At 43.7% G+C, this 23,143-nt stretch overlaps 3 protein-coding genes and 1 non-coding gene across 5 annotated transcripts; 3 read left to right on the top strand and 1 right to left on the bottom strand.

The window, feature by feature from the left end:
- The first annotated feature begins 533 nt into the window (after positions 1 to 533).
- Positions 534 to 688, top strand: LOC118377006 (U12 minor spliceosomal RNA). Its single transcript, XR_004824143.1, has one exon. It is a non-coding gene; the product is annotated as a U12 minor spliceosomal RNA (small nuclear RNA).
- Positions 689 to 6,423: 5,735 nt separating this feature from the next.
- Positions 6,424 to 18,753, top strand: LOC118365486 (protein FAM234B-like). Of its 2 annotated transcripts, none has more exons than XM_052491111.1 (13): positions 6,424 to 6,658; positions 11,764 to 12,312; positions 12,722 to 12,844; positions 13,100 to 13,351; positions 13,503 to 13,618; positions 13,810 to 13,969; positions 14,070 to 14,208; positions 14,287 to 14,487; positions 14,863 to 14,944; positions 15,045 to 15,209; positions 16,694 to 16,814; positions 16,918 to 17,147; positions 17,262 to 18,753. In XM_052491111.1, the coding sequence occupies exons 1-12, from the start codon at positions 6,622 to 6,624 to the stop codon at positions 17,145 to 17,147; spliced, it is 2,175 nt and encodes a 724-aa protein (XP_052347071.1). In that variant the 5' UTR covers positions 6,424 to 6,621; the 3' UTR covers positions 17,262 to 18,753. The 2 variants fall into 2 exon arrangements, with proteins under 2 accessions (XP_052347071.1, XP_052347070.1); XM_052491110.1 differs by having other exon boundaries at positions 6,425 to 6,658; positions 16,918 to 17,166.
- Positions 18,754 to 18,873: 120 nt separating this feature from the next.
- On the top strand, positions 18,874 to 19,916 carry LOC127914503 (essential MCU regulator, mitochondrial-like). The gene is made up of 2 exons (XM_052491115.1): positions 18,874 to 19,032; positions 19,385 to 19,916. The coding sequence occupies exons 1-2, from the start codon at positions 18,874 to 18,876 to the stop codon at positions 19,520 to 19,522; spliced, it is 297 nt and encodes a 98-aa protein (XP_052347075.1). The 3' UTR covers positions 19,523 to 19,916.
- A 579-nt stretch (positions 19,917 to 20,495) lies between these two features.
- Positions 20,496 to 23,047, bottom strand: LOC118365485 (NADH dehydrogenase [ubiquinone] 1 alpha subcomplex subunit 6-like). Its single transcript, XM_035747741.2, has 3 exons — positions 22,879 to 23,047; positions 20,954 to 21,069; positions 20,496 to 20,713 (listed from the first exon to the last, which is right to left on the bottom strand). The coding sequence occupies exons 1-3, from the start codon at positions 23,015 to 23,017 to the stop codon at positions 20,582 to 20,584; spliced, it is 387 nt and encodes a 128-aa protein (XP_035603634.1). The 5' UTR covers positions 23,018 to 23,047; the 3' UTR covers positions 20,496 to 20,581.
- Positions 23,048 to 23,143: the final 96 nt, after the last annotated feature.

The raw sequence follows: 23,143 nt of genomic DNA, 5'->3' as shown, positions 1-23,143 counted from the left end.
GATCTATTTTACGCTTACATTTGTTTAGCAATATCTAAATACCAGAGTGTATTATTTTAAGAGAAATTCATATTTTATACGGTTTTAAAGGCCTATTAGGTTATGTGAAGTGTCAATGATCACATCAATGCCATTCATTGGTCATTATCAATTAACAAAACATGATAATTTTAACATAAAACATAAACAAATGTAAATAAATTGCATAGGCCTCAGAGACCTCTGGTATCGATTGCTCTTCACGAAGTAAAAAAAAAATGCCGGGGGTAAAATAAACGTTTTAACTTTCCCATCAACCTTTGCGCTCCAAATAGCTTGAAACCAGTGTAAATGAGTAAAATCCCGTTAGAAAAGCTATATTTTACCTGATTAAATTGAGGAATGAAAACGTACAATTATGTATCACATAATGAGCTCAGAAAATAAAATGCAACTGTAGGTTTATACTTTTTGAAGTGAACGCCAATGTTAAACACCACGAGTGTAATAGTCTGCATACAGAGGTAAGTAATGCCCTCGACCATCGATTGGTTATGCCTTAAACTGATGAGTAAGGAAAATAACGACGCGGGGTGACGCCCGTGTCCTCGCCTAGATTTGCGAGATCAATTTTTGAACGGGTACAGGTCCGCCTGTTTAGGTGACTCACCTACTTTGTGAGATGCCTTGCGGGACATGGATCTGCCCCGACCTCTCATGTATAATATAACCCTCTTTCGGATTACTGACACAAGGTTACACAAAACCTTTTTCAACATAAAGAACATCTCTGCCTTCTATTTCTCTAACCACGTTCCATCAGCAGTTTTTATGCGGGTAATGTCATACTGTATATAAAAAAAATGAAGACAGAGTAGGCACATTAGCTATTTAACAAACAGTTGTTGTGACAAAATTAGTTGTAGTTGAATATGCGATGAAAACACATTATACTTTAGATTTTTATTTGGTACATCAAAAGTTAATGTTGTGTGCACTACGTCATCACGCTCTGATTTTAATGTTCAACAAGTCAGTTTGGTGGAAACATACCCACTTATGCTGATTAGGGAATATATACATCTGTTGCCAATACCTAGATAATAACTACGTTTCCATCCACAGTTTTTATGAGTAAAGTCATACCCTATGAAAAAAATCCGAAAGCTGTGATGGAAACAGGAAGTTTCGTTCCAATTTGTATAATTGCAGACAGGTAATTTGTTCCTTTCTACATGGTATTATTAAGTATGGGTGAAATGTCGGTGGAAACGCCTTTATGCGCAAATATTGATCTAATAACCATCATATCAAACTAAACTTGGGAGTCACACAAAGTCAACATGGTGGCTGATCCTCCCACTACGACTCGGAAAACCATGCAGTTTATTAGGCTACAGATTAAATCATTTATGATTCATTTCACAGGGTGGTGAAAGTGCACGGTGATGTTGATGCTTCTTTCCAATAAATATTCAAACACGTCATCACGCACAGATTTTTATCCGCAACAAGTCCGTTTCCTGGAAACACCACTGGTGAGAAAATGCGCATATTTTCTTTTTACGGATTTTTAAATATTCACATGAAAATCTGTTGTCGATGGAAACCTAGTTATTAACCATAAATTGTTTCCGGAATTTCCACCAAAACCCGAGTGCATTTAACTTTGTGCCAGAAGGTGGCAGTATTGTATATATATTTACAAACATGATAGGCCAAACAAAAAGGTAGGAACACTGTGAAACCAGGTAGGCAAGTATTTATTTCACCTTTATTTTACAATTGCGACCTGGCCAAGATAAAGCAAAGAAAATGTCACTATAAAGTTATAGAAGCATATAGAACCAAATGAATCAGGTTGTGTGTGTGTGTGTGTGTGTGTGTGTGTGTGTGTGTGTGTGTGTGTGTGTGTGTGTGTGTGTGTGTGTGTGTGTGTGTGTGTGCGTGCGTGCGTGCGTGCGTGCGTGTGTTAAGGGCATGATATAGTAGATGATTTTTAACTGATCATTGTTTGACATATCATTTCCTTCCTGACCATGTGTGAGCATGACTAAGTATGATGCCTTGTATTAGTGTCCCATATCTGTATTTTCTCAATGCATGCCTCCCTCATCCATCCTACTGTCATTACCAGACCTACCACAGCCAAGTGGTAAAACACCTTCCCATGCAGAGCTGGACACAGGAAAAATCAGATGAATCAATGTGAAAGGTCTCTCATGTGGTGAAATTTCAACCACAAATGTTTTTTATTTTGTAGCCTCCTTTCCAGTCCGTAATGAAACAAGGTTCCATTAATTCACCATAAAAGTCAGTAAAAAACTGTTAATTATGTTTCTCAGTCATTTCGTGGAGGGGTAATAACCAGAGGCGATATAGATTCTAACCACCATCTCTGTTAGTAATAACCACTAAAGAGCAGTAGCGGTGCGTGGGTAAAATCACTGGGAAAGCCATGCCAGAAAAAACGTCAACTTACACCAATGACAAAAAGTATGTGGACACCTGCTCGTCGAACATATCATTCCAAAATCATGGGCATTAATATGGAGTTGGTCCCCCCTTTGCTAATAGTGGCGCTCCTCGAGTTTCTTTATTTGTGAAAGAAAAGGAGGGAGGACTGCATCCGTGCATTGATTATCGAGGTCTCAATTCCATCACAGTGGGGTTTAGTTATCCGCGTATTCGGGATGGAGACGCGTTTAGTACCACATCAGGCCACTATAAGTACCTCGTCATGCCGTATGGGTTAAAGAATGCTCCAGCCATCTTTCAATCCTTTGTAGATGAGATTCTCAGGGACCTGCACGGGCAGGGTGTGGTGGTGTCATCTTGATCTATTCCGCCTCACGCGCCGCGCATGTCTCCCTGGTGCGCAAGGTACTTGGGCGACTGCTGGAGCATGACCTATATGTCAAGGCTGAGAAATGTGTGTTCTCCAAATGAGCAATTTCCTTCCTGGGTTATGGCATTTCCACCTCGGGGGGTGGTGATGGAGTGTGACCGCGTTAACGCTGTCTCGACTCCGACCACGGTAAAGGAGGTGCAGAGGTTTTTAGGGTTTGCCAATTACTACTGGAGGTTTATGGCCAAGTGGCCAAGTGGCAGCTCCTATTACCTCACTGCTGAAGGGGGTCGGCTGAGGCGCTGTTTACTGACGTGCTCATTAGCGTTCATAGTGGAGGTGGATGCGTCCGAGGTTGGGGTTGGAGCCGTGCTATTACAGTGCTCGGGCACACCACCGAAGCTCCGCCCCTGCGCTTTCTTTTCAAAGAAGCTAGGTCTGGCGGAGCAGAACTATGATGTGGGGGACCGGGAATTGTTAGCTATGGTTAAAGCCCTGAAGGTGTGGAGACACGGAGGGGCTTGAGGGGGCTAAGCACCCTTTCCTCATCTGGACTGACCACCGCAATCTGGAGTATATCCGGGCGGCGAGGAGACTGAATCCTCATCAAGCTAGGTGGGCCATGTTCTTTACCCGATTCAGATTCACAATCTCTTATAGACCAGGTTCCCTCAACACTAACGGGACGCGCTGTCCCGTCTCTATGACACTGAGGACTGGTCCATCGATCCTACTCCCATCTTCTAGGCTGGTGGCTCCGGTGGTATGGGAGGTGGACGCGGACATCGAGCGGGCGTTACGGTTGCGCCTTCACAGTGTCCTACCGGTCTCAGGGGCAGAACAACAGATTTGTACCTTGTCAGCTCTGGGATATGAACTTGCAACCTTTCGGTTACTAGTCCAACGCTCTAACCAGTAGGCTACCCTGCCGCCCCGTCTGTGATCAATTGATTCGGTGTGCGGGGTCTTAGGGGGAAATACTGGTGGCCCACCTTAGCCAAGGACATGAGGCTCCATGTCTCCTCCTGTTCAGTGTGTGCCCAGAGTAAGGCTCTGGGCGCATCCTGCCTAGAAGGAAACTACAGCCCCTCCCGGTTCCACAATGGCCCTGGTCTCATCTGTCGGTGGACTTTCTTACTGATCTTCCCCCGTCTCTGGGGAACACTACCATTCTGGTCGGTTCTCTAAGTCCTGCCGTCTCCTCCCATTGTCTGGTCTTCCTACGGCTCTACAGACTGCGGAGGCTCTGTTTACCCACATCTTCCGGCACTACGGGGTGCCGGAGGACATCGTATCTGATCGAGGTCCCCAGTTTACGTTCCGAGTTTGGAGGGCATTTATGGAACGTCTGGGGGTCTCGGTCAGCCTGACCTCTGGTTATCACCCCGAGCGTAATGGGCAGGTGGAGAGGGTGAACCAGGAAGTGGGTAGGTTTCTGAGGTCATATTGCCAGGACCAGCCAGGAGAATGGGCGAGGTACGTCCCATGGGCGGAGTTGGCCCAGAACTCACTCCGTCACTCCTCCATGAACATGTCGCCATTCCAATGCGTGCTGGGCTACCAGCCGGTCCTGGCTCCATGGCATCAGTGTCAGATCGAAGCTCCTGTGGTGGAGGAGTGAGTGCAGCGCTCTAGGGAGACCTGGAGGGCAGTCCAGGACGCTCTCAAGCAGGCCGGTGGACGGCAGAAGAAGAGCGCTGACCGCCACCGCAGTGAGGCCCCTGTGTTCGCACCATGGGACAGGGTCTGGCTCTCGACCCGAAACCTGCCCCTCCGCCTGCCCTGCCTGAAGCTGGGGCCGCAGTGTGTGGGGCCATTTAAAGTCCTGAGGAGGATAAACAAGTTGTGTTATAGATTACAACTCCCCTCTTACTATCGCATTAACCCATCGTTTCATGTGTCTCTCCTCAGGCCGGTGGTAGCTGGTCCCCTACAAGAAGGTGAGGTGCCGGAGGTCCCTTCGCCCCCTCTGGACATCGAGGGGTCCCCGGCGTACACGGTACGAGCTATTCTGGACTCGAGACGCCGGGTGAGGGGCCTGCAGTACCTCATGGACTGGGAGGGGTACGGTCCGGAGGAGAGGTGCTGGGTACCGGTGGGGGATACAGTCACGAATCCCACCGAAGATGGTGCCTCTTCCTGTTCGGACGGCGCTCTGCGGTCGTCGTCGCCGGCCTACTAGCTGCCACCGATCCCCTTGTCTGTTTCAGTTAGTTGTCTGATTAGTTTCACCTGTTTCTTGTTTGGGTTTTGGGCTATTTAAACCCGGTAGGCCCGCTGGATTTTGTGTGGGCTTGTTTTTCTGTTCATGGTGTGTGGATTATTGTGGATTCCATTTTTTCCGGACAGTTTCGTCCTGTTTGTTGGACTGGGTATTTATGTGCCCTTATGTGTGGCTTGACCGTTACTCTGTTCTTGGAATAAAGATCCACGTTTTGAACTACCCTGCTCTCTGCGCCTGACTCCTCCACCCACTACTCCTAGAAGCCTTTACAGTAACAAACCATTTCATGACCTACAGCATGGTGAAGAAAGTTGATGTTTCCGACATTTTACGGACTACTAAACAACTATTGATTTAGAAACATTGAGAGTTACTGCAAGTCGCAATGAAAACAGGAGCTGCCTCCACTATTTCAGCACCATTTCATCTTCGACATTTCAACACCATCAAATCTCCCATGCTTAGTCAAATACAGGGACAACTAAAATATACCAAAAACAATTTAGTCCAATGTAAGATAAATAGGATGTGGCTGTCAATGGTTATGATTTGTGTCTGTATGTGCGTTCATGTAAGTAGAAAAAACATGTTGACGCACCCTACTTGTAGAGAAACGGCAATGTCATCCTGCTCTCTTTCCTGTTGACACTTGTATTTTTTGTTGCCCTAAGCTACCTGGCTAAAATGCTTGCTCGCTAGCCTAACTTCCTTTCATGGGCAATGTTAGCTAGTTAACATTAGCCTTCTATATCTAGTTACAACCTACATATTGCCCTTCCATCCTCTTAGTCCAGGGGCACAATGTATTTTATGATTGGATCAGAATCGCCGTCATTGGCGAGTACGGAAAATTAAGTAAAACCACAAGTCCAAATCTCTATCCCCATCCATGGGTAATTTAGGAAAGGGACAATTTTAGCAAGCTAGACACTGGAGTACAACACAATGAGATGCAACAATTCAAGTTGCTATGATCAATGACATATTTCTCTGTGACAGGGGTGAAACCAAATACAAACTGGCTTCCCTTGACACTTTTTTGGAGTTTATCTCAGCGCTGATTGGCTATTTTATTTATCTTTTTTTTATATGAAGGGGGACCAAATGCTCGCTCGCTGGCTTCCCTTGCATACCTCCTTGCATTCAATACTACGGGCGGCAGAAATGTCATACCCTTTATGACCAGACCGCATGAGATATAGATGGCCTACGCATACAGAGAAAGAGGGGCGCTGTTTTGCTCTCTTGGATACTTTCTCTGGTGAGATACATTCAACCTCTTGCGCATTGAAAGAAATTCTGAAAACGCAGAGACGAAAAATACATTTGTTATTGGTACATTTTTGGGGGATTTTCTGGCTTCCCTTGGCATTCATGAATACACCCCACTGCTAAATAGCATCTGCTGACTTAGCCTCTTCCTCTCTGCGACTATGTTTGGTAAGAAAACACGTCTCCCAGAATGCACTCGCTACAGTCCCGAAACGTCCACACACACACATAGCAGTTCTTCAGCGCCTCGGTCGGATGAGAGGATCAATTCTGCAGCACAGCGCCGTTACAATTTGCAATGGCTGCAGCTTTGTCCCGTGCTCTCAAATTGCCTGGTAAGAGACGCGTTGCAATTATTTGCGAAATAGGTATAAGGGTTGATTGGGTGAAAAGGATGTTGTGTAGTCTTTGTACCAGTCGTGTTTCAATGTTGTTTTGGTGTCATTCTGTTAGCTCATGTGAGCTAGTTAGAACAGCCAGCTGTGGCTAACGTTACAGTAATGTTGATTGCAATAACACAAAATAATGTTTTTATTTGTTTAATGACAGTCCAGAATTGAGACATGAAATACGATACTTATTTTCAATGTTTGATATTTCGTTCGTTTTCAAGCTTTAATAGAAAAACATTGCATCATTCACAATCCTATGTGGCGCAGTAGCTAGCTACTGTACAGTACAGTAAGGTGCATCATCGAAGTCGCTTGATTGCTCAGTGCTCACTGTCATAATAATGTTATAACGAATTTAGCTACTTGCTTAAATCTCGTGTTCAACAAATAACTACAAATACGGCCATGTTATGGGGGTCATTCATTTAACTTGGCAATCATTGTCATGCCAAACAATGAACAATAGAGTCGGCAAGAGTACAAACAGATCTGGGACCAGGGTAGAACATAATTAATTTGGTGTTAAAATAAACAATGTTTGAGTAACTTCCCTGTCCTTTTGGGATGCTTGTCGTTCTATCAGGCACCACCATGCTCTATCTGATCATTCTAGTTTTCACCTGGGCCTTGTTTCCTGAACAGATCCGTAGACCTCTGACCTGCAGTCAAATGACCAAATCGAGCGCTAGTGGCCTCAAGGGTGGAATGTTATTAATATTTTTCAGAATGTCATAATTAATAAACATTATCCGGTGTTTCTATGTCACAAGTTTTTGTTATGTTTCAGTCTGCTGTGATATATATTAAGTGTAATATGGGGATGCAAACTCGAAATGTAATACATTTCAACTCTATATCTGACATTTATTTTTAAGCCCATAACCATGTGAGGTCCATATATAGCCTAGATATCGATCTATGAAGACTGTGTAATCAAGGAAAAAACTGAGTTTGATAACGCAACGTCATTTTTTAAAATTAAAAAAGTTGACGATAAACTTTCACAAAACACTTCGAAATACTTTTGTAATGCAACTTTAGGTATTAGTAAACGTTAATAATCTATCAAAATGATCACGGGGCGATGTATATTCAATAGCTCCATGTCCTGATATCGTGTCCAAATATTCCTCAACCAAAACATCCGGTCTGAGACCGGAAGAAAAGCCCTGCCTTGTGTCGGTTTGACCAAGAAACAAATCCGAGACAAATGACAAGACTGTTGACATCGTGTGGAAGCTGTAGGTAATTGCAACCTCGGCCCCATTTAATGTGGTTCACGTTTAATGCGAGTGTAGCGAAATGCTTGTGCTTCTAGTTCCGACAATGCAGTAATAACCAACAAGTAATCTAACTAACAATTCCAAAACTACTGTCTTATACACAGTGTAAGAGGATAAAGAATATGTACATAAGGATATATGAATGAGTGATGGTACACAGCAGCATAGGCAAGATACAGTAGATGGTGTCGAGTACAGTATATACATATGAGATGGGTATGTAAACAAAGTGGCATAGTTAAAGTGGCTAGTGATACATGTATTACATAAGGATGCAGTCGATGATATAGAGTACAGTATATACGTATGCATATGAGATGAATGTAGGGTAAGTAACATTATATAAGGTAGCATTGTTTAAAGTGGCTAGTGATATATTTACATCATTTCCCATCAATTCCCATTATTAAAATGGCTGGAGTTGAGTCAGTGTCAGTGTGTTGGCAGCAGCCACTCAATGTTAGTGGTGGCTGTTTAACAGTCTGATGGCCTTGAGATAGAAGCTGTTTTTCAGTCTCTCGGTCCCAGCTTTGATGCACCTGTACTGACCTCGCCTTCTGGATGATAGCGGGGTGAACAGGCAGTGGCTCGGGTGGTTGTTGTCCTTGATGATCTTTATGGCCTTCCTGTAACATCGGGTGGTGTAGGTGTCCTGGAGGGCAGGTAGTTTGCCCCCGGTGATGCGTTGTGCAGACCTCACTACCCTCTGGAGAGCCTTACGGTCGAGGGTGGAGCAGTTGCCGTACCAGGCGGTGATACAGCCCGCCAGGATGCTCTCGATTGTACATCTGTAGAAGTTTGTGAGTGCTTTTGGTGACAAGCCGAATTTCTTCAGCCTCCTGAGGTTGAAGAGGCGCTGCTGCGCCTTCTTCACGATGCTGTCTGTTTGAGTGGACCAATTCAGTTTGTCTGTGATGTGTATGCCGAGGAACTTAAAACTTGCTACCCCCTCCACTACTGTTCCATCGATGTGGATAGGGAGGTGTTCCCTCTGCTGTTTCCTGAAGTCCACAATCATCTCCTTAGTTTTGTTGACATTGAGTGTGAGGTTATTTTCCTGACACCACACTCCGAGGGCCCTCACCTCCTCCCTGTAGGCCGTCTCGTCGTTGTTGGTAATCAAGCCTACCACTGTTGTGTCGTCCGCAAACTTGATGATTGAGTTGGAGGCGTGCGTGGCCACGCAGTCGTGGTTGAACAGGGAGTACAGGAGAGGGCTCAGAACGCACCCTTGTGGGGCCCCAGTGTTGAGGATCAGCGGGGAGGAGATGTTGTTGCCTACCCTCACCACCTGGGGGCGGCCCGTCAGGAAGTCCAGTACCCAGTTACACAGGGCGGGGTCGAGACCCAGGGTCTCGAGCTTGATGACGAGCTTGGAGGGTACTATGGTGTTGAATGCCGAGCTGTAGTCGATGAACAGCATTCTCACATAGGTATTCCTCTTGTCCAGATGGGTTAGGGCAGTGTGCAGTGTGGTTGAGATTGCATCGTCTGTGGACCTATTTGGGCGGTAAGCAAATTGGAGTTTGTCTAGGGTGTCAGGTAGGGTGGAGGTGATATGGTCCTTGACTAGTCTCTCAAAGCACTTCATGATGACGGAAGTGAGTGCTACGGGGCGGTAGTCGTTTAGCTCAGTTACCTTAGCTTTCTTGGGAACAGGAACAATGGTGGCCCTCTTGAAGCATGTGGGAACAGCAGACTGGTATAGGGATTGATTGAATATGTCCGTAAACACACCGGCCAGCTGGTCTGCGCATGCTCTGAGGGCGCGGCTGGGGATGCCGTCTGGGCCTGCAGCCTTGCGAGGGTTAACGCGTTTAAATGTCTTACTCACCTCGGCAGCAGTGAAGGAGAGACCGCACGTTTCCGTTGCAGGCCGTGTCAGTAGCACTGTATTGTCCTCGAAGCGGGCAAAAAAGTTATTTCGTCTGCCTGGGAGCAAGAAATCCTGGTCCGTGACGGGGCTGGATTTCTTCCTGTAGTCCGTGATTGACTGTAGACCATGCCACATGCCTCTTGTGTCTGAGCCGTTGAATTGAGATTCTACTTTGTCTCTGTACTGACGCTTAGCTTGTTTGAAAAGCCTTGCGGAAGGAATAGCTGCACTGTTTGTATTCGGTCATGTTACCAGACACCTTGTCCTGATTAAAAGCAGTGGTTCGCGCTTTCAGTTTCACACGAATGCTGCCATCAATCCACGGTTTCTGGTTAGGGAATGTTTTAATCGTTGCTTTGGGAACGACCTCTTCAACGCACGTTATAATGAACTCGCACACCGAATCAGCGTATTCGTCAATATTGTTAACTGACGCAATACGAAACATATCCCGGTCCACGTGATGGAAGCAGTCTTGGAGTGTGGAGTCAGCTTGGTCGGACCAGCGTTGGACAGACCTCAGCGTGGGAGCCTCTTGTTTTAGTTTCGTCTGTAGGCAGGGATCAACAAAATGGAGTCGTGGTCAGCTTTTCCAAAAGGGGGGCGGGGCAGGGCGTCGCGGAAGTTATATATGCGTCGCGGAAGTTAGAGTAACAATGATCCAAGGTTTTTCCACCCCTGGTTGCGCAATCGATATGCTGATACAATTTAGGGAGTCTTGTTTTCAGATTAGCCTTGTTAAAATCCCCAGCAACAATGAATGCAGCCTCCGGATAAATGGTTTACAGTTTGCAAAGAGTTAAATAAAGTTCGTTCAGAGCTATCGATGTGTCTGCTTGGGGGGGGATATATACGGCTGTGATTATAATCGAAGAGAATTCTCTTGGTAGGTAATGCGGTCTACATTTGATTGTGAGGAATTCTAAATCAGGTGAACAGAAGGATTTGAGTTCCTGTATGTTTCTTACATCACACCATGTCTCGTTAGCCATAAGGCATATGCCCCCGCCCCTCTTCTTACCAGAAAGATGTCTGTTTCTGTCGGCGCGATGCGCGGAGAAACCCGTTGGCTGCACCGCATCGGATAGCGTCTCTCCAGTGAGCCATGTTTCCGTGAAGTAAAGAACGTTACAGTCTCTGATGTCCCTCTGGAATGCTACCCTTGCTCGGATTTCATCAACCTTTTTGTCAAGAGACTGGACATTGGCAAGAAGAATGCTAGGGAGTGGTGCACGGTGTGCCCGTCTCCGGAGTCTGACCAGGAGACCGCCTCGTTTCCCTCTTTTTCGGAGTCGTTTTTTGGGGTCGCAGCATGGAATCCATTCCGCTGTCCTGTTTGAAAGGCAGAACACAGGATCCGCGTCGCGAAAAACATATTCTTGGTCGTACTGATGGTGAGTTGACGCTGATCTTATATTCAGTAGTTCTTCTCGACTGTATGTAATGAAACCTAAGATGACCTGGGGTACTAATGTAAGAAATAACACGTAAAAAAACAAAAAACTGCATAGTTTCCTAGGAATGCGAAGCGAGGCGGCCATCTCTGTCGGCGCCGTTAATGTTTGCCCTTCTCCATACTTTGGGGTGCATGCTATCAGATAATAGCTTCTCATGCTTTCGCCGAAAAGCATTTTACAAATCTGACTCGGTAGCTAGATTCACAACGAGTGTAGCTTTAATTCAGTACCTTGTATGTGTATTTTAATGAAAGTTTGAGTTTTATCAAAAACTATACGTGGCGCACTTGACATTTCCGCTGATTTGATCCCCACAGCGGGAGCTAGTTCCTAACAAGTTAAGACTACCAAGAAACACTCTGTGTGACCCTGATTTAGCCCACTGCAGTAAAAGGTTAACCGTGTGTGTCTTTGTGTGTATGTCCCTCACAGGGAAGAAGGGCTCGGAGCTTGGAGAGTATGACCCCCTCACTCAGGCCGACAGTGAGGACGAGAGCGAGGAGGACGACCTGGTCCTCAACTATCCCCGCAATGGCCTGGGGAGGGGCAACTGCATGGGTACAGGTACCTCAGAGCTGAGAGGGAGCAGAACAGGGAGGCTCGTAGGGGATGAAGAGGAGGCAGAGGAGGAAGAGGAGGATGACGATGAGTGGAGAGAACGGCTCCCTGGAAAAAAGAGGCAGGAGAGAGAGGAGAAGGGCATGCAGTACTGGAGCCAGAGGGAGACAAACAGGAATGAGGGAGTAGAGGATGGAGGGGGGCTTGGGGCCTCTAGTGGCCCTGGATTGGGTGTCAGTGCCAGTGCTGACCCGGACGGGAAGAAGGCTAAGGTGAGGGGAGCCATCCGGGCAGCGTTTTTCCTGGTGCCTCTGGTCTGTGCCATGCTGGTGGTGCTGCTGTGTGCCTTTCTGGTGCCTTGTCAGCATGGGGAACTGGACAAACAGCCACAGTGGGAGAAAGAGCTGGGTGATCATGTGGGAGGTGAGTGAGGAGTCTAATGTATAAACAATACACATGAAACAGACTACAGTTTACCCGTATGTTGCTGGTTGCTGATACCAATACACCTCTCTCTCACAGGAGAGAAAGAGAAAAATACAGGTCAGGTCCGACTGGTCAGACTCTGAGTACACTAGTGCTTTAGATTAAGATAAGCACACAGTCAACATTACAATAAAGTCAACTGTATGAGAAAGCAGTTGAGAACACAAAACTCAGATTTAGCTGACTGTCTTTGTCAGGGGGTGGATATTACACAGTCTGGATTACTATGATTACACATTACCATGATTATTATAATAGCATGTTAGCAAAGCAACCGCAGGTCTAGTTTAGTAAATAGTAGTTACAAACCGTTCCTGTCTGTAACAGTGGTTTTCTTCTTCTTCAGGTGTTACCCCACCTCCTCTTGCACTGTGGGATGTTGACAATGACTCAGTTGAGGATGTGCTAATAGGAGTTACTCAAAAGAGCAACAATACCCATCTCTCCCGTTCTGTGGGGAACAACAAAGGTATCTATGGAAACAGCAAGGGACATTGTCGTAGTAACGAAGAGGATATTTTCAACCCTAATTTTCAGGCGTTATTCTCTCTCAAGCCCATCTCCTCACTGTACACCGTAAAAATCTACCAGTGATTATGTAATATTAATCTCTATATCTAATCCTGCTCGCCCCAGTAAACTGCTGAGAACACACAATTTGCCACACGTAATAAACCCCACCCACCTTTACCCCCTTCTCTTTCTCCCTCTCTGTCTCTCCCAGAGTACAGTGTGGTGGCCCTATCTGCATTCAGTGGTGAGGTGCTTTGGAGGAGGGTCCTCAGGGATCCTGTGGAGTCCATCCAGTGTGGGCTGCAGTACGAAGCCCACCCATCACCACTGCCAGCAGGGGGCGCTGCCCTCAGAGCCCTCCCCAACAGCGCCATTCCCCTATCTGCCCAGAGAGACAGAGCTAGCGGTCCCGTGTGTCTGCTCATCGAGTCTGCACACCTCACTGCTGTCAACGGCACCACAGGTCAGACAACAACCACAGAAATGCATGGCTTTTAATGGTTCAGTTTCACAGCTACAAGCATGAACATTTTAGAAGTTGTGTAGATGTATTAATAATGTGTTGAAGTTAATAATGTTCAGTAAGGAGTAACCTATTGTATTTTCCTCCTCAGGGAAGAAGCTGTGGTCGGTAGCCCCAGGGGAGATCCAGTCCCAGGCAGTTTCTCTGCCAGATCTCCAAGGTGACTCTGTTCCTGACTTACTGATTGCCACTTTACCTGCTGACCAGGTATGACAATCTCTGGCTTGGCACCTATACATATTTATTGCTGTAATAAGACAATTGTTACTATATAAATCATATTATTATTATTACAATATAGACCATAATCCCAAATCTTCAGAGTCACTGTGTTAACAACACCCATTTTCCAGTCAGTCTAGAATACTCCCACCAAACTGTCTCAAACTTATTTTCAGGTGTCTGACCTCTCACTGCTCCTGCTGTCTGGGCTGACTGGAGCTCTGCTTGGACATCCCGTGACCTTTAACCTCACAACCTTTAATGTCTCTGGAAAGCTGATTGGTCCCCTGTTTCATGAGACACAGCTGGGGGCATATTACATTATATTTGGACTAGGTAAGGGATACACTTTATATCAAGCACAGTGACTTTGAACAATCTGTTTCTCATCTGAAATGACTAAATGTCTGATAATGTAGCTGCTATGCTAACTCAGGCACTGTAGAGGCTGTATCCCTGGGAGATATTTACACTCGGGCAACTGGAAAAACACCCATATCCCCTGGTCTGAGACTGAAGGACCCCGGCTGGGAGAAGCTTAGGAAAACCAACTCCTCCCTCATACACATCTCCAGGTAAGGCTAAAAAAGTGCTCGGTTAGACAATTACAATAGAGTGCGTGTTTGAACGACTGTTTGACTTTCTCTGTCCAGTGGAACTGAGCAGGTGGAGTTCTTGGTCCCCCTAGTGGCTGGCTTGTGTAACAACCACAACAGCCTGGACCCTATCTCCAACCTCAACTCTAGCCGCAGTGGCTGGGTGCTGGTGTGTGGCAAGCTCTCCAGCAAGCTCTCTGTGCTGAGAGAGAAGGACGCACACACCGAGTGGACTCTTACCTCCTCAGCCATACACAGGTAGGAAATATGGTCACCATGATATATGGAGAAGTTTATCATTAGGGTGTATATGACTAAGCATTAAAAGGGATAGCTTCAAGTTTTATTGTCACGTGCACAAGTGCAGTGCCTTTCTTGCAACACTTTCCCCAAAAATACAGAAATCAATATATAAAACTATAAAGTAATACCCTATAACAGTGGTTTTCAAACCTGAACTAGCTCAACTACTCAAGGGCTTGGTAATTAGCTGACAAGTTGAATGGGGTGTGCTAGCTCTAGATTAGTTCAAATATATGGAACGACTGGGGATCCCCAAAGGAGAGGTTTGAAAACCTCTGCCCTATAAAGTTATAGAACTAAAATAACCTGAATCATTTATCATTGTCTCAGTCGTCCAGCACCAGGCCAATTCAACGATGATGGAATCCCAGATCTCCTCATACAGAAGTCTGGCGCCCCTAGAATGAGAAAAGTATAATCTCTTCTACAAACACTTACACCTATAGCTATTATACTTCTCAGACAGTTGTACATATTTACAAAGATGACCATCCATCTCTCTGTAATCTCAGGTTCAGGTGGTTGATGGAGCCAGTGGGCTTAGTTTGTGGGAGACAGAGTTTATTTGTCCACGCCTTGACCTGGAAGGTACCTCAATCATGACATCTGGTCAATCAGCTTTCCTTTTCTGGGCCGGTGACCCTGTCAGACCACCAAAGAACCTCACCAAGACAACTGTGAGTCCCTTGTTAAATACTTATAAGGAGCAGGAATACATTTTCTATTGGAGAACGTGTTATGTTGGTTCATCCTTCATAGGTATAGGCACAAGGGCTGGGGTCAATTCCAATTTCATTTGAAATTCCAATGAAATATTTGAATTCACTCGTGAAGTGGATAATTTATGTTGAATTCAATTCTAATTTCAACAATCATCAAGTTATGGAATTAGACTGTTTGAACTGTTTGAATTGGAATTAGACTGTTTGAACTGTTTGAATTGGAATTAGACTGTTTGAATTGGAATTAGACTGTTTGAATTGGAATTAGAATGTTTGAACTGTTTGAATTGGAATTAGACTGTTTGAATTGGAATTAGACTGTTTGAACTGTTTGAATTGGAATTAGACTGTTTGAACTGTTTGAATTGGAATTAGACTGTTTGAACTGTTTGAATTGGAATTAGACTGTTTGAACTGTTTGAATTGGAATTAGACTGTTTGAACTGTTTGAATTGGAATTAGAATGTTTGAATAGGAATTAGACTGTTTGAACTGTTTGAATTGGAATTAGACTGTTTGAACTGTTTGAATTGGAATTAGAATGTTTGAACTGTTTGAATTGGAATTAGACTGTTTGAATTGGAATTAGAATGTTTGAACTGTTTGAATTGGAATTAGACTGTTTGAACTGTTTGAATTGGAATTAGACTGTTTGAACTGTTTGAATTGGAATTAGACTGTTTGAATTGGAATTAGACTGTTTGAACTGTTTGAATTGGAATTAGACTGTTTGAATTGGAATTAGACTGTTTGAACTGTTTGAATTGGAATTAGACTGTTTGAACTGTTTGAATTGGAATTAGACTGCTTGAACTGTTTGAATTGGAATTGTAAAACATTTTGGGAATTTAATATTTGTACATTTTCCAGTTAATGGAATTAATGCAGTTATTATTGAAAAATGTACTGCAGGATTTGTTTAAAATAATTTAAACTTGTATTTCTATATTTCCAGTATAACTAGGCTGTGTGAACATGGATGTGATGAGCCTGAAAGCCTGAGGGAATTTAATTTCTAAATTTAATTTGTGGAATTGTTTGGGATAATATTAAATTGGGAATTAAATTCTTGGAATTTACCTAGCATTGGAATTGAGAGGAATTGAATTATTTCTGAATTCAAAGACTGACTGTAGTCATTTAGCAGACGCTTTGGATAATTGACTAACATTGAATTTTTATTAAATTAAATTGAATTTACAGGAAGAGAGAATTGAATTAGAATTGAATTAGTGGAATTGACCAAAACCCTGCTGCCAGAATGTTAACAATAGCCAATGTTCAGGTTGGCAGTTGGAAGATAGAAAGTCCCTTTTGGTGTCTCTCCTGTAATTTGTGGAATTAACCCCAACCCGACAGGCACAAATATGTAATCCTTTACCTATTGTACTATGGAGATCAGTAGTTGAAATCTATTTTAAGTCTTGCTCTGTTAACAGGTGGCACCAGGGGCGGTTCAAGCCATGCCAGTCATCCGCAAGCTCTACATGTTACATCCTGCATATCCCACAATCCTCCTGGAGCTCGCCAGCACCACAGACACCATTCTTACTGCTGCAGGTAATACGTGCTGTGCTGTATTTATTATTTTATAATTGTGCATATGATTATGGCTGTTAATAGCACTGCTGATCAACTGTTTCTCCCCTTTTCTCTGTCTTAGTAAGTTACCAGGAGCCGCAGAAGGATGCCTCCTACATTACTGTGTCCTCCCGGCCTACCTCTGGCCTGGGGCCTGGGTCTCGGGTGGTGAAGAGCACGAGCCTCAGGGCAGCAATCACTGCTGGACAGATTGTGAGGCTGGGAGAGAGCAGCACCGCAGGGGTACCAGTCAGACCTGGAGTATTTGAGATAAACAAGTTCTTCAGGCGTCTCACCTTCAAAAACCATTAGGTAAAAAGTTGAGGGAACAGTAAGTATGGCCAGAATATGCTTTATATGACATGATGTTTGTGGTGTCTGTGTAGTTTCGGATGACGAAACACACCATTTTGTTTTCCTGTGTAGAGAGGAGTTATCATTTGCTGGTTCTACATGATCCGAGGGAAACCACTGGCGGGACCAAACCTGTGGAAACACCAAGTGAAGGAGATTTATCTCAAGCTGTTTACATTTCCACTTTTGTCCAAAGTACGATTTTAATTTCTATTATTACTCATCTCACTTGGCTGACAAATATTTATTTTGCTGTATTTGTATTATATGTGTATATATTATGAGTTGACTTATTTATTTATGACCAGTCCTTTTGATTTAATATTGAATTTAATATATCATTGACTATTTACCTTGTTTGGGGTGAATGGAAATCAAAATATGTAAGTAAGTACATAGAAGAAACTTGTGGAGATCAAGCACAATGATTTGAAAGGTAGGGGTGTAGGTGTAAGGTGTCCATTGGCACCTCACTCATTTAGTATATTTTTAATCTACAGAATGAGAGGCAATTACCCAGTTCATTCCTCCAAATACATTCATTCCCCTCTCATATGCACTTTTTTGAATTAGGTAATTGAGGTCTGTGTTCAAGCAGAATTACCCAGTTATGTAAAGGGGGCCTGTACATATTTTGGCTGTGGGGTATGTTGAGCCATTGTTTTACATTCAGCATCACTACATCAAGAGAAATACTGTATTCGTTCCAACATTGATATCTACATATATTTCAGGATGTTGTGTATCCCTGAAAATAATCAGAATTCATGTAAACATTTAAGTTTTGAAAACAGCTCATAAAGAATAAAATGGCTTCTTGGCACAATTTACCCTGGGTATGCATAGGGACAGGGTAGGTTGAGCTGCCTTGGTAAGTGGGTGCTGGTGCTGGTAGGTCAAAGTTTCATTCATGGAATGGGGGTGTGGTATTTTGTGTATGTCTACATTCAGATATAGATCAGTCTATTCAATATCATTAACACTTCCATTTCATGACCAGTTGTCAGGGACAGGGATGTCGTTTCGATGTGCCAATTCATAGGCAAGTTCTCTGCATGAGGCTACATAGCCCATAAATGCAAAAAATATATAAATAATTGTGTACTAAGCCCACGAAACTGGTCTGCGAGATTCTTGATATGTTTTGCAAGCTCAGACTGACATCAGATAAGACCTTGTGTGCCTCTGCTACTTGGTCACATGATTAATGTTGTTGTATGGTTTCTTAGAAACAAGGGGTGGATAATCTAACTTTGTGGCTCAATATACCCCACTCTCCCCTACAGTATTCATTGATAAGCTACTTACTGAAAGGTTTACATTTCTTTAATCAATAACTATTGTAGTGATGATACATTATTACCGAGTGCCATGTGTGGTAACTGTGCATCTTATTGCTATTGGTACTTGTAAATATTAATATTGCTGAAATACTAGAAAACATTTACAGATCACATGAATATATAAATGTACTGCTGCATTTCTTGCTGCTACAAATGTAGTGTTTTGTAATACAACTGTACTACGGATTCAGCTCCGTTCGCAATAAATTATCATAAAAACACTGTTTGTTAATTAATCATGAGAAATATTCGAGTAAAAGGAGGGCGCAGGCTCAGGGGCGGTGCTTGGGTGCATCCAAAATGATCTCTCCGCATTGCTACGAGCGTCAAAGGCTTGGAAGATGGCGTCGTTCTTGGTTCGTCAGGCCGGACTCTCGGTGTTGAAAAACAGTGTACCAACATTTTCTGGGTTTTATGCTAATGGCTTCGGAGAGGCACTATCTCAGTACCGAACAGTTGTGTACTCAGCATCAGGTGGTATTTTGCCAAAACCCAAGAAGGTGAGCGCTCTCTTGTCAAAATATGCGCAGGTAATTTATGAAATGGGGTGATTTTGTGAAGGTGCCTGGAAGGTATTTGTGTATGAAAAAATGGCCAGGCAAGATTTGTAATTATACCTTATAACTTAATTTATATAGGAATGTTCAATCTCAGGTAGGATCTCTGTAAGCCTATACCTCTCCATTTCACTGGAAGTGTTATAAATACATGCATGTTTAAATGTGTAAAGCATGCATCATGTAAATTATTTATGACATTCATTTTTTATTTTAGACTGTCATTGTGTATAAAATCACACAGCATTGCAGGCTAACATATGTTTTTGTGATGGAATTGTTGACAATTATCCAGACCTCATTTGGCCTTTTCCGGATTGCTGTGGTTGTGATCCCATTCCTGTACGTGGGAACTCTGATCAGCAAGAACTTTGCTGCGCTGCTGGAAGAGCATGACATCTTCGTCCCTGAGGATGATGACGATGATGACTGAATGGTCTGTATTCTCCAACATATATGACCTGGGTATGTATGTAGAATGATCAATAAAATCAACTTTAGAAAATGGATCTCTTAACATAAGCAATAAAGATGACATTTGACTTCAGGGAAGGTGAGGCCTATTACTGTGTTCTCCCTTCAACAGAGCGTAATGTGTTGCCTCTCAGACAATGGGAAGACTTTGTGACAGCTGAAAAGACTTGAGGATCTCAAACTCAACAAAGCCTTTCTGGTGCTTCTCTCCCCATCCATTGTGATGTGTACCTGCCTGGATACAGAGCTGTTTTAGAGAAGTGATAGGACTAATTGCTCCCTAGTGATAACGTTTACATGTACAGATAAGTCTTACTAAATAAAATAAATCGATGTGCAAGAGGAAACCCTTGGATCAGTTGAAGTTGCTTTTGATTTAGCCAGTGATATCTACTACATTTCTGGAAATATTTGTTCTGTTTTCAATCATTCTGGGTATATTGAATTATTTGGGAAGGCCTTAATCAGGTGACAGGCCTGCATAGGTGTCTCTATTTATTTGGTTTCTGATATAGGTTATCAAGAACACTTGGTGCTTTTTATTCCAACCAGTTACATTTGTTTTTGATGAACTGATCTAATAAAGTCGACCTTTTTGTAATGTCCGTCAGTGGCATGTCATTCACGACAATTCAAACTATTCAGAGGCTTATCAACTAATAACTGGCTTATTGCATTGGAGTGGGTACAGGGTAAACACAGGGTACCATACTGATATTCCTTGGTCTCAGCATCCATCTTCTGAACTTAGTGATCATAAGGGCTAGTTTGCACAAACACTTCTGTATCACATTAAAGCATCTCTACTGTGGCAATGCAGAGGAATAGCTATGCAGTGCACAAGGAGAGCCTTCCGACTTCAAGTGGGGAGTAACTGTCCCATGACTGTTTTCACAAAATCAAAACATTTATACAATGAGGACTTGACAAGATTGGGTATCATGTGTATATTTACAGTTCAATAAGGGGAAGCCTCTGTTACACTGGACAAAACAGGGTGGAAAGTACAGGGAGCAGTTCAATTGTCATGTCCAACATAAAATCTGGACAGAAAGTCTGCAGGGCGTGGTACCTCCGTCTCATGGAAATAGCGCATAATGTGGGTCTTCTGCTTCCAGACATTGATGGTCTCCTGCAGCTCCATCTTACCCTATTGTAACCAAAAGTATGCAAAGAAAACACTCACTACACTTGATACGTGACCATTGAGCTTTGTAAATATTCCCGTCAAAGTTGTTTTCTTTGAACGATTTGGATGCGTCACATGTAAAATGATGTAGAGAATGACTTATCTCGGTCTAGCAGTATAACACTAACCCACCGTGCCACTAACAAACTAGGTGAACTGCATGAGAGAACATTGACTGATTGGGGAGCAGAGTAGACTAACCTTAATGACAAGCATGTCAATCACACGGGGGTCATTGACGTGCTTGTTCCTGTCAAACATCTCCCTCACTTTGTCTGTTCCCTGGCGAGCTGTGATGTCCAGCTGGAAGGTAGTCACTGTGGGACAAAACATAAGACAAGATGTCGTCCTATAAAACGTCCCACAACAAGCTCAAAGAAATACACATATTAATACATTTACTTATCACACTCCCTACATATCAAATTGCTAATCATGTGGCCTATCTGCAAATGTAGGAAGTGTATTGTACTGTCCATTAATTTAAAAAAAAGTGGTTAATGACGATAAACTAGCTAGCTAGCTCATCGACTATGTAGCTTTAGCTAGTACGCTGAACAAAAGTATAAACTGCAACATGCCACAGTAAAAATAAAAAAAATCATATAAAAAGGAAATCAGTCAATTGTTATAAATTAATTAGGCTGTAATCTATGGATTTCACATGACTGGGAATACAGACATGCATCTGTTGGTCACAGACACCTTTAAAATAAAAAAATTAAGTTGGGACGTGGATCAGAAAACCAGTGAGTATCTGGAGTGACTACCATTTGCCTCATTCAGCATGCCATCTTCACAGAGTTGAGCAGGTTGTTGATTGTGGCTTTTGGAATGTTGTCCCACTCCTCTTCAATGGCTTTGCGAAGTTGCTGGATATTGGTGAGAACTGGAACACGCTGTCGTGCACCAGCGCATCCCAAACATGCTCAATGGGTGATATGACTGGTGAGCATGTAGACCATGGAAGAAATGGGACATATTCAGCGTCCAGGAATTTTGTACAGTTCCTTATCATGCGGAAACATGAGTTGATGGCAGTGGATGAATGGCACGACAGTGGGCCACAGGATCTCATCACGGTCCATTCAAATTGCCATTGATAAAATTCATTTGTGTTCAGTGTCCGAAGCTTATGCCTGCCCACACCAAGATGCACTCTTGTTCACATTGGTGACATCAGCAAACTGCTCTCCCACACAACACCATACACACACGCTGTCTGCCATATGCCCAGTACAGTTGAAACTGGGATTCATCTGTGAAGAGCACACTTCTCCAACGTGCCAGTGGCCCATCAATGGTAAGCATTTACCCACTGAAGTCAGTTACAACACCGAACTCAAGACCCTGGTGAGGACGACAAGCACACAGATGAGCTTCCCCGGGACGGTTTCTGGTAGAATTTCGGCACAAATTTTGGTTGTGCAAACCCAGTTTCCTCAGCTGTCCAGGTGGCTAGTCTCAGATCCTGCAGTTGAAGAAGCCGGATGTGGAGGTGCTGGGCTGGTACGGTTACACGTGGACTGCATTTGTGCGGCCAGTTGAACGTACAGCCAAATTCTCTAAAAGAATATTGGAGGCGGCTTATGGTAGAGAAACAAACAAACTCTCTGACAACAGCTCTGTAGTTAGCATGCCAATTGTACACTCCCTCAAAATTTGAGACATCTGTGGCATTGTGTACCGTGACAAAACTGCACATTTAGGAGTGGCCTTTTACTGTCCCCAGCACAAGGTGAACCTGTGTAATGATTATGCTGTTTAATCACCTTCTTGACCTGTCGGGTGGATAGATTATCTTGGCAAAGGAGAAATGCTCACTAACAGGGATGTGAACAAATTTGTAGAACATTTCTGGGATATTTTATTTCTGTTTATGAAACATGGGACCAACACTTTACATGTTACAATTTATATTTTTGTTCGGTGTGGTTGCATCGCGTGAGCTAAGTCTGGCCCTAGATTGAAAGTATGTTAGCGACAAGATATGTAGCCAATGAGCTAAATAAATATGTAGTTAAGAGTTCCTTACAGATAGTTAACGTTAGCTAGCTGTATTTGCACGACCTTGACGCTGGGATCTAGCTCGTGTGGATCTAATACAAAGGGAGAGCTGGTTTTACCTGTGTTTGGAACCTCTCTGTACCAGGCACGATACAGTTCCCGAACTCGGCGCTTGGCTTCATCCAGATCCCTGCTGAAAATCGGTTTGACAACTTTAGCAGCACCAGCGGCTGTCCGGGTCGCCGCACTGGACGCCATGTTTGTTTCTTTTATCTTCTTCTCTGGTTAACATGAGTTAATAAATCGGATTTGAAACGTATTAGTGCCACCTAGCGTATAAGGGGAACCACTACTTCAAGATCTCAGAGCAAGTGACGTCACCGA

Source organism: Oncorhynchus keta, chromosome 32, assembly GCF_023373465.1.
Source record: "Oncorhynchus keta strain PuntledgeMale-10-30-2019 chromosome 32, Oket_V2, whole genome shotgun sequence".
Taxonomy (NCBI): Eukaryota; Metazoa; Chordata; class Actinopteri; order Salmoniformes; family Salmonidae; genus Oncorhynchus; species Oncorhynchus keta.
Note: the sequence above shows the minus strand (reverse complement) of the source record. Positions and strands in the feature narration are given on the sequence as shown.

Bases quoted from the DNA above. Each gene is read 5' to 3' on its own strand.
- LOC118365486 (XM_052491111.1), top strand. From the start codon at position 6,622: ATGGCTGCAGCTTTGTCCCGTGCTCTCAAATTGCCTG. The intron at 14,209-14,286 runs GTAAGGCTAAAA...TTCTCTGTCCAG, and splicing joins TCCCTCATACACATCTCCAG to TGGAACTGAGCAGGTGGAGT. The intron at 15,210-16,693 runs GTGAGTCCCTTG...CTCTGTTAACAG, and splicing joins AGAACCTCACCAAGACAACT to GTGGCACCAGGGGCGGTTCA.
- LOC127914503 (XM_052491115.1), top strand. From the start codon at position 18,874: ATGGCGTCGTTCTTGGTTCGTCAGGCCGGACTCTCGGTGTTGAAAAAC. The intron at 19,033-19,384 runs GTGAGCGCTCTC...ACAATTATCCAG, and splicing joins TTTTGCCAAAACCCAAGAAG to ACCTCATTTGGCCTTTTCCG.
- LOC118365485 (XM_035747741.2), bottom strand. From the start codon at position 23,017: ATGGCGTCCAGTGCGGCGACCCGGACAGCCGCTGGTGCTGCTAAAGTT. The intron at 21,070-22,878 runs GTAAAACCAGCT...TTTGTCCCACAG, and splicing joins CAGAGAGGTTCCAAACACAG to TGACTACCTTCCAGCTGGAC. The intron at 20,714-20,953 runs GTTAGTCTACTC...TGGTTACAATAG, and splicing joins TTGACATGCTTGTCATTAAG to GGTAAGATGGAGCTGCAGGA.